We start from the raw sequence: 9995 nt of genomic DNA, 5'->3' as shown, positions 1-9995 counted from the left end.
CATTGTCTTTGATCGTTGCCTCTTTTGCACTGACAGCAGCACTTGACTTGAATTGAGCAATTTATGCTAAACCAGAGGATCCATGTTAAGCAGCATTGTGTTCCAATGAGTATCTTGTGCATTCAAGGACCTTTAAAGGACTTCACATGATAATGATTATGTGTTTGATGTGTGACTTAGAAATAGTATAATTATTTTTTTGTATTATTATTTAAAAACTTTCATGTTTTTTTTCTAGAAATAAAATTGCCAATCTGGCCAGTGTGGTCTCAGACTGTATTTGTCAGCCGTCTACATCCGCTAGGGGGCAGCAGCACGAATCCCACGGAGATTCTCTTCTTCTCTGTTTATCATCATCCTTCACTTCCTCTACGAAATCATGGCGGTCCACGGCCCGTTCGTGAAAATCCACCCGGTGGTTCTGGCATCGATTGTGGACTCATACGAGCGCAGAAATGAGGGAGCGAGTCGCGTGATAGGAACATTATTAGGTGGGTCTTTTATTTTCTCTGAGTGAAGTCCGAGACAGTCTCGTTTCTTGAAGACAACAGAAGCCTCGTTTTGTCTTACGAAGCATGTGTTGTAGTCGAGCAGCATGGCTGAAGAGGACGAGAAAGCGCATCCGCACTAAATTTAAAGAGCATCACTTAACTGTTTTAATTTGTGTGTCACACAGGAACAACAGACAAGCATTCAGTTGAAGTCACCAACTGCTTCTCTGTTCCTCACAATGAGTCTGAAGATGAGGTGAGACCAGCATCAGCTCATTTACCCGTTAAAGTACTATGATATATTGGTGGTATACCATGTTATCTGTGGTATGTGCCGTTTACCTGAATGATTACCTTATACTTACTAAACATGTGCTATCACTAAACATGTAACGTTACTATCAAATTATTGCATGTACTTTGGAGTTCCACCGTGTAAATATCACAGTACATTAACTTAAAAAACGTCCTTTAAAGACAAAGTGAACAAAACACAAAAGTGACCTCATCCTTGTTTACAATGTTTATATCATAGGTGGCTGTTGACATGGAGTTCGCCAAGAACATGTATGAGCTTCATAAGAAGGTTTCGCCAAGCGAAGTCATTATTGGATGGTATGTGGCCACTCGTGCTGAGGAATTCAATCAATTTAGTTTGTTTTAGGGTGAATTCACACCTGCCTTGTTTGGTTCGACTGAATCGAACTCAAGTTCGTTTCCCCGATTGGTGCGGATCTTTTGGGCAGGTGTGAATACAGCAATCGCACTCTGGTGCGGACCAAACAACTACCGAGACCCAGGTGAAGAGGTGGTCTGGGTCCGCTTCCAAATAAACTCTGGTACGGTTGAATGGATGAACCAATGAATGGATGAACTTAAGCACACCTGTGGTTTTGTTTACAGTTTCTGGTTCACTTGCAAAAAGGGCAGTATGAAAGCGAACTGCACAAAAAAAATCAACATTGTATTTGGACCAAAGCAAGTGAACTAGCGGACTTTCCTGGTGTGAATACACCCTTAGATTGAATTCACAGCATAGATAATATAGTGAATTAAAACCATAAAATACATTATTGTTACTCAAAATAAACCTTAACTGAAATAAAAATTATTTCAGACAGTTTTCAAGTGAATGTTTTCATTTCATAGAACTTGATGTACTAACATAACTCAAACTGAAATATGAATAAAAAGAATATAAACGTAAAGAATTAATAGAATTGACAAAAATAAACTGAATCTAAAATAAAAACAAATTCAAAATATTTATCAAAACTGCAATAATGTCTCAATGATACTAAAATAACACTTTAACAGTAGAAAGGCTTTAAGTATTTTGCCGGTCATTATGGTGATACAGTAATTTTAAATACCCAAAATTTTAAATGTACTCACCCTCAGCAGGCCATCCAAGATGTAGATGAGTTTTTCTTTTTTTAGATTATATTATGTTAGTTGCTCACCAAAGGATCCTCTGCAGTGAATGGGTGCCGTAAGAATGAAAGTCTTCACAAACATCACAATAAACCTCTCCAGCCCATCAATTAACATCTTGTGAAGTGAAAAGCTGTGTGTTTGTAATAAATCCATCATGAAGGCATTTTATCTTAAAATAGTTGCTTCCAATTAATATAAAGTAATTTCTTTGTATTACTGTTTTTGCTTATGTAAAGACAAATATGCATGGATCAAGGGAAACAAATATTTTGATTTTGTTTCTTACAAAGAAGAAACTTTCCACTTCGCAAGATTTTAATTGATGGACTAGAGTCGTGTGAATTATTTGGATGTTAATATCGGTGTTTAGACTCTCATTCTGACGGCACCCATTCACTGCAGAAAGTGATTTAATGCTAATTTTCACCAAATCTGTTCCAATGAAGAAACAAACTTATCTACATCTTGGATGGTCTGAAAGTGAATACATTAAAATTTTTGGCAGACAAATTTTTTTAAAATGCAAACATAACGAGCACAATCTGTTGTTTTGCAGGTATGCCACAGGATATGACATCACAGAGCACTCCGTTCTGATCCACGAGTACTACAGCCGAGAGGCGCCGAACCCCATTCACCTGACTGTGGACACGGCACTGCAGAGCAACAAAATGAACATCCGTGCCTATGTCAGGTAAAGTCATCTAGACAAAGGTCGATTATTTCTTGCTGCTGATCTGCTCTCCTCTGCCGCACTAGAAGTGTTTATTTGTTGTTTGTGTTGTTAGTTCCCAGATGGGCGTTCCGGGCAAGACGGTTGGTGTCATGTTCACCCCATTGACAATCAAGAACGTTTACTACGACACAGAGCGCATTGGAGGTCAGACTTTTTTCTAAACATTATTCATTGGAAATTGAATGGCATTACTGGTTTACAAAATATTTTGGATTGGAATGTTATTACAGTTGCATATTTTAAGAATAGCATATTTTATTTTGAGCACATTCTTATAATGAATTGATCACCTCTTTCTGTAGTTGAACTTCTACACAGGACTCGTGAATCTCCCAGTCGTACCAATGGACTGACCACAGACCTGGCCCAGGTAGCCAGTGCAGCAGGACGCGTGCAAGAAATGCTGTCCACAGTGCTCACATATATAGAAGATGTACTGGTGAGTGTCTCTTTGGGACATAATGTTAATTCATTTTGGTGACCTATTTGGTTTCAGAGGTAATTTATCCAAAGAGGGATTTTTTTTCATACTTTATTAACTGCTTTGCTGCACAGAAGACTTTCCGTCTTTTATTTTTTTTAAGTTATAAATTATATTATAAAAAACAAGTGTATGAATAATATGTGTGGGTTTGTTTGTTTGTGTGTATGTATTTTATATATATATATATATATATATATATATATATATATATATATATATATATATATATATATATATATATATATATATAAAAATAGCTTTAATTTGACCTAATTTCTAAATGATTCCTAAACTACTCGTGCGAAGCAGTTCAAAGAATCAGTCTCTCTAAACCCCTCCTTTCCGTGAGCCCTCGCTGCTGTGATTGGTCAGATGGCACAGCTCTTTGTGTGTACAGCGCGAATGACAGCCATGGGCGGACATTATGCAAATGTGTTACTTCGTGACGTACAGCCGTAACAGACTAAGATTCTAATTCCTAACGACTCGTTTAGTTGATTGCGAGCCGACTCTTTCTTTTGATCGACAATAACTTTATATATCGTGCACTTTCGGCTTCACAACTTACAGAAAATGTCATGTTCACATACTGCTACATGACACACTGCATGAAAGGTAATATTCGAAAAGGCATAATAATATAGGGGCACTTTAAAAATTAAGTTATTATATAGAAAATACAAGAATAATCAACACTTGTCTTGTAGGGTGATCTCACAAGATCCATTTTTGTTTAATGACTGAAATATTTTTTTCCTAGTCTGGTAAAGTGACTGCAGATAACAGTGTTGGTCGTTTCCTGATGGATCTTGTGAGCAAAGTGCCCAAGATCACAGCAGAAGACTTTGAGAGCATGCTGAACTCCAACATTAATGTAAGTGACATTCCGTGCAATTTGATATACTACGTTTTACATGCTTTCAGGGTTCCAGAGTTTTACATCAAAGTTTTGTTTTCTATTTCTGAAAACATGAAAGTTTTTAGAATGAAAGTGAGGTAGCTGAATGTTTTTTTTTTTCTTCTGTTCAATATTTCAGTGGCTAGTTATTGCTCATATGTTGAATAAAACATGTTAGCCATTGTGAGTGAATTGACTTCTTTTCAATGAATTGGTGAAACTAGTGTTATGTACTAAAATTATCTTTAATGGTACCGTAGCCAGTGTTCCTGAATCAAAAATTATTTATAAAAAATTTTATCCAAGAAATCACAAAAAACTAAAATGCTAAGACCGTAGGAACCCTGTAATGTGTCTCAGATTGAATTCTAGCTGTGTTCTGGTGTTTCTGAAGTGCTCATACTCTTGTTTCTTTGCAGGATCTGTTGATGGTGACCTACCTGGCAAATCTCACTCAAGCTCAGATCGCGCTTAATGAGAAGATAGTTGTTCTGTGAAAAGAAATTAAATAAATGTTTGTCATTCCAACAATCTGTGTGATTTATTTGATTTTAAACCGTGTGCTTGGATATCTGAGAGCTTGTGAGAACATTCCTTTAAACAAACAAACAAAAAAAGAGGTGCTCGAAAGTTTCTGCTAGATTTTTAATTATATCATGTTTTACACGAAGTATTATCGGACACCAGACAAGCAGGTGGTCAGGAGGAGGACTGGACCGACGAGATGCGTAAAGCTCGTCCTTTTATGACGTCATCAGGAAGACCGCAGATGGAAAGATGGCTGCGTTTCGCTGTCGGCGAGATCCGTGCGGCTTTATTTGTCTCATTTTAACTTATTTCAGCGTCTTTTACGCCGACTATGTTGTGATTCAGTATGTCCTGATCCCCGCGTATTCTGGAAGGTGAGTGCCGTATGAACGAAGCTTTAAGCAGCCAGCGTTTGGTTCACGTAACCGCACCACTGTTCCTTTTTCGAATCCTCCATAAGCAACAGCCGTTCAAAAGCAGACAGCGTTCCGAATGTTATCAGCGTTCTGATTTGTTTTCCCGCGAGCTGTGTTTACGGTGCGTTTAAACTGTTTGCAACTAGTACCAGCATCCCTCTGCGGTAGAACAGCGTTCATTCAGCGTGTGTTTACTACACTTTCAGTCTGTTACACTGGTCTAAGGTTTCAGTGCATCTCACATGATTTTTTTTTTTTTTTGACGTGTAAGTTACTGTGTTATTGTTTGAAGTACTGAAGGTCTCCAGTCAGTAAATGTGTTTATATCATTCCATTCTCCATGAAAGTAACATGTTTCTTTGGACATTAGCTTTTAAAATAGCAACCTCTTATATATTGAACAGGCACTAGTTTTTATGAAAAGAAAAAAATATATATATATCTTTTATAACCAGTATGGTAACTCTTGGGGTTTATTTGTCATTTTCCTTAATTTAAGTCCTGTTAAGTAGCTGAAGAATACATATGCGATATGCAAAATATAATGTTTATCTATTTTCTCTGTGTTTAGTGTATGGTGCACTCTCCATGGATCTGTGTTTAATATTATTTTATTACTGTTGCTGGCGTGCCATTCAAAAGCAGTGTTCTCTGATCCTGGTGAGTGCTCTTATTTAATGGCTCAATGTCGTTTTCTCTGGGTTTCATATTGTAGACTGTGTTTTAACCCTATGAAGTCTACTGTATCATATTTGATATATGACTTTTCAAATCCTATAAATTATCAGCATGATTAAAACTTAACAAAAACACCTTCTGTCCTCTGCTTGATAGTTTATACTTTTTGGAAGTAAATGGCTTTTTAGTAATTGTCCACCTTCACATGTCTTGCTGCAAAATACTTAATTTTATAAAGTTAAAGAATACTTTTATATTGTATGAAATCATGTTAAAATGCAAGTATTAAATATCATACAATAGGCTTTTGAGGAATGTTGCATTGCTTTGCATTATATGTTTTGCCCCCTACAATAAAAACTACAGAGCTTTGATCATAAAATAAATCATACTAAGATTATTGGGAGATATAGCCTAAAGTGACAACTCATATGCATTTTATGTAAGTTGGACTGTTATGTTATGTATGAGCTTTATACTCTCACTATATGGACCATAATTTCCTGGAATTAAATGATACAAACATAACACATATATGCAAACTTTTATATTTTATGTTAGAATTTGTCTTGCTTAATGAACTGATCCAAAAAATGTGATTTCTCTGACTATCATTTCACATGTCATGCTTAACAGGGTCAAAAATGCTATCAATGTAAATTTGCACCATTTATTAATACAGGTATGGTTCCTCTACCTGAGACAGCCATTGACTTCTCAGACTTGAGGTCCCAGTCCAACCGTCTGAGTGACAGAGTGAGTGTTGCTGGTCCGTGTACTCCTGTAACAGTGCTTATATTGTAGTTATGTTGATTTAATAGTGGTTCACATAGTGTGTATATTCTATTTACTGGCTTTGGATCTTATTTCACAGTGCATTTGCTCTCTGACATGCCTTTAATCTTTGTGTTGCTCTCATCAGGGCTGTGAGGGCTGGACAGTGTGCAGTCGCTGTGAGACGTATCGGCCTCCTCGAGCCCATCACTGCAGAGTTTGTCAGCGCTGCATTAGGAGAATGGACCATCACTGCCCATGGTGAAGCTCTCATCATTTTCCATTAGCCAATGTTGTCAAATTGAATATATTTTCATGTAACTGGGTGTATTTAAAGTAAAATAAGAGTTTGCAATATAATTTTTGTTTCTGATAAATGTGTTTGCATATGCGTTTGCTCTGTTACAGGATCAATAACTGTGTTGGAGAACTCAATCAGAAATACTTCATTCAGTTCCTCTTCTACACAGGTATGTTTTAAAAGGATAGTTCATCCAACAAAGCCACTCCAAACTTGTATACCTTTTTGTTCTTCTTTTGTGGAACACAAGAGGTGATATTTTGAAGAATATTAGTTACCAAATAGTTTCAGGGTTCCCTTTTACTTCTATTGTATTTTTCTCCTTACTATGGAAGTCAATAGGACACAAAACTGTTTGGAACAACATGAAATGATGATAGAATTTTCATGTTTGGGTTCACTTTCCCTTAAAGAATACATGAAAAGAAATTCAGTGTTGGATTTCATGGTTTCCATTCCTGTCCTCTAAGGCTATATTGTTTGTGTATGAAATTGTAGGCATGGCCAGCTTATATTCCATGGCGCTGGTGGTGTCAGCATGGGTGTGGAGAATAAGGAGCGAAAGAGAGGGAGAGGGAGATGGAGATAAAGAAGGGGAAGAAGCTCCCAGCAAACATCTCATCGTGTAAGTCACCAATACCTGTGAAGGTCCTGTATATTTTCGTATAAATTATATAACGATTATCAATATTGTTTAAGATTAATTTTCTTTTTGTAGCTTTTCACTTCTCTCACACTGTTCTTGGTCACTTGTTCTACAGGGCACATTATATCATTTTACTTGTGGAGTCGATACTTTTTGGAGTTTTTGTCTTGGTGATATTTTATGACCAGGTATGCTTCAACATTATATAGTTCGTAATTTTGGACCATATGTTAATATTATAATAAACAGCAATACCATAATTGTAATATTTCATATTGAATTGCTACTGCTTGTCATTTTGCATTTATCTGAATCATTTAATTAATTTCAACATCTTTTGCCACCTTTACATTGCAGATGATGTGTTGTGCGTGGATCCTCATTCACAGCTGATAGAATGAATACCTTGATTAATGAAAAGTGTCTTTTTTTAAATTAAAGTCTAAACTTAATCATGCATAAAACTTTTAACACTATTTTTTTTTAGCTCTCTAAACTAGTGGTCGACCGATATATCACCAAGGCCAATATATCGGCCGATATTTGTCATTTTTCAAATATCGGCATCGGCCGATAAGTTTTTCTGTTTTGCCGATGTGTTCGAGGAGGGACTTTTATTTTGTCGGTGCGGCTGACTTTTTAATGCAAAGTGTCTATTTTTAAACTAAAGTCTAAACTTAATCATGCATAAAACTTTAACACTATTCTTTTTTGCCTCTGTAGTCTAAACACTAGTATTTTCTTCAGAAAATGCTAATCTTATTTATGTAATTAATTGTTGAAATGTTAACGTTTTTTGCATGCTTTGATCTGTCATCTCCTGTCTCTCTGTTGTTTTTGTCCCAAGCTGGTGTCCATTATAACAGATGAGACACCCATTGAACAGATGAGGAACAGACTAATGAAAGATAAACCCAACAACACTCACCCATCACAAATTACACACACAAGAAAGCCCAAAATTGCATTGCTGAGGGAGGTTTTTGGACGTGGTGAGTTTAATGCTGTTTATTTACGGTGTCTATTTTGATCCTGCAAGACTGTTGTTAGAATTGCATCACTAGCACAGTTACAAATCCAAAGCATTGAGAAATAATGTTTTACATTATTTAAAACAAAACAAAAATGTGTATTTTTTAAGTGTTTTCAAAGTCTCTTATATTCACCAAGGCTGCATTTATTTGAGGAAGTCAGTAATTTTGTGAAATATTACTATCATTTAAAATAACTGTTTTATATTTTAAGGTGTAATTTATTCCTGTGATGCAAAGCTGAATTTTCAGCATCATTTTCAGAATTCTTTGTCACATGATTCATCAGAAATCATTCTAATATGCTGATTTGCTGCTCAAGAAACAATTTTCATTCATATCAATGTTGAACACATTTCTGCTAATTAATATTATTGTGGAAAATACTTTTTTTCATGATTCTTTGGTGAATAGAAAGCTCAAAATAACAATTTAATTGAAATAGAAATCTTTTGTAACATTATAAATGTTTTTACTGTCACTTTTGATCAATTTAGTGCATTCTTAATGTAAAGAGTAATTGTTTTTCCGTTTGTATTACTCTCATATTTACAGGTTCAATAATATGTTGGTTGTTCCCACTCCATTCCTCCCCTCCTTCTGTTGGCGGCATCAGTTATTCAGCACTTCCTGATTACGATGTTTAACACTAACCAGTTTTCCATCGGTTCCTTTGAACATTTCATCAGTATCGCATCATGTGTAGGACACTGTGAATATTATGTTACTGAGGTGCAAATTTCAGCTATGATGAAGGAAGAGTGCTGCTGTGTGAGTGTGACTTCTGCTTGCTGATTCTCACACACACACAGATACAATTACAAGGTACTTCCTCTACAAACCTGGATCTTTTTCCTTTCTCTGTTCATCTAAATAATTTCTCTTCATATAACCCAGGACATTTATTGGTTTTTAAATTTTTTATATAATATTAATTATAAGGATTAGTCCATTTTCTCTCATTAGTATCTTGTTTGAAGTTACTAAAGCAGTATCTTAACCTGTAACCAGTATATATTTTGTTACATAACCACTGATTGGCTTTAAGGGACATGAGGACACACTCGAAAGGTCAGCTGTGTTGACTTTATTTCAGGTAAATGCAATAGGATGCACCATCATTCATTTCCTTATTATTGTGTGTGTGTTTGGATACATGGACTGTACTCCAGTTTACATAAGGATTGTAAATAAAGATGTATTTTATAACTTTAATTTCTGACAAAAGTGTTGCTGCATTTTCAGGGTACTGACTAATTTTGTTGAAGTGCTTGGTTTCGTTTTGTTTGAAATGTTAATGTTTTTTACTGTTTTATGGACAGCTTGAGGGATGTGTGTACATAACAGATGAACATGTATATTGATAATGTTTACATTGATATTTATTGTAATTTATCTGTGGATTTTTGTCTTAATGCTGCTCTGACTTATGTGAAGTAAAAGACGTCTTTTCATATTCTGGCTTTTTTGCTTAAAAATTAGAAATTTGAGTGGAAATAAACCAGTAGTGGTAAATATAGTCTACATTTCTTTCTAAGATTCTATCTATCTTATCTGTCTGTCTGTCTCTCTGTC

The 9995-nt window shown here is 35.5% G+C and overlaps 2 protein-coding genes across 2 annotated transcripts; both read left to right on the top strand.

Annotated features, from left to right (window-relative positions):
* The first annotated feature begins 361 nt into the window (after nucleotides 1-361).
* Nucleotides 362-4577, top strand: LOC306873864 (eukaryotic translation initiation factor 3 subunit F-like). The gene is made up of 8 exons (XM_079423378.1): nucleotides 362-491; nucleotides 677-747; nucleotides 1027-1106; nucleotides 2485-2622; nucleotides 2717-2808; nucleotides 2967-3103; nucleotides 3909-4022; nucleotides 4466-4577. The coding sequence occupies exons 1-8, from the start codon at nucleotides 380-382 to the stop codon at nucleotides 4541-4543; spliced, it is 822 nt and encodes a 273-aa protein (XP_079279504.1). The 5' UTR covers nucleotides 362-379; the 3' UTR covers nucleotides 4544-4577.
* Nucleotides 4578-4792: 215 nt separating this feature from the next.
* Nucleotides 4793-9941, top strand: LOC306873862 (palmitoyltransferase ZDHHC3). The gene is made up of 9 exons (XM_079423376.1): nucleotides 4793-4948; nucleotides 5562-5650; nucleotides 6351-6424; nucleotides 6591-6703; nucleotides 6851-6912; nucleotides 7242-7368; nucleotides 7505-7577; nucleotides 8237-8381; nucleotides 8976-9941. The coding sequence occupies exons 1-9, from the start codon at nucleotides 4824-4826 to the stop codon at nucleotides 9065-9067; spliced, it is 900 nt and encodes a 299-aa protein (XP_079279502.1). The 5' UTR covers nucleotides 4793-4823; the 3' UTR covers nucleotides 9068-9941.
* The last annotated feature ends 54 nt before the right edge of the window (nucleotides 9942-9995 follow it).

Source organism: Barbus barbus (assembly GCF_936440315.1).
Source record: "Barbus barbus genome assembly, chromosome: 8".
NCBI classification, from domain to species: Eukaryota; Metazoa; Chordata; class Actinopteri; order Cypriniformes; family Cyprinidae; genus Barbus; species Barbus barbus.
Note: the sequence above shows the minus strand (reverse complement) of the source record. Positions and strands in the feature narration are given on the sequence as shown.

Coding starts and splice junctions, on each gene's coding strand:
- LOC306873864 (XM_079423378.1), top strand. CDS start 380: ATGGCGGTCCACGGCCCGTTCGTGAAAATCCACCCGGTGGTTCTGGCA. Junction 492..676: donor CGTGATAGGAACATTATTAG/GTGGGTCTTTTA, acceptor TGTGTCACACAG/GAACAACAGACAAGCATTCA. Junction 748..1,026: donor ACAATGAGTCTGAAGATGAG/GTGAGACCAGCA, acceptor TTTATATCATAG/GTGGCTGTTGACATGGAGTT.
- LOC306873862 (XM_079423376.1), top strand. CDS start 4,824: ATGGCTGCGTTTCGCTGTCGGCGAGATCCGTGCGGCTTTATTTGTCTC. Junction 7,369..7,504: donor CCCAGCAAACATCTCATCGT/GTAAGTCACCAA, acceptor CTTGTTCTACAG/GGCACATTATATCATTTTAC. Junction 8,382..8,975: donor GAGGGAGGTTTTTGGACGTG/GTGAGTTTAATG, acceptor TCATATTTACAG/GTTCAATAATATGTTGGTTG.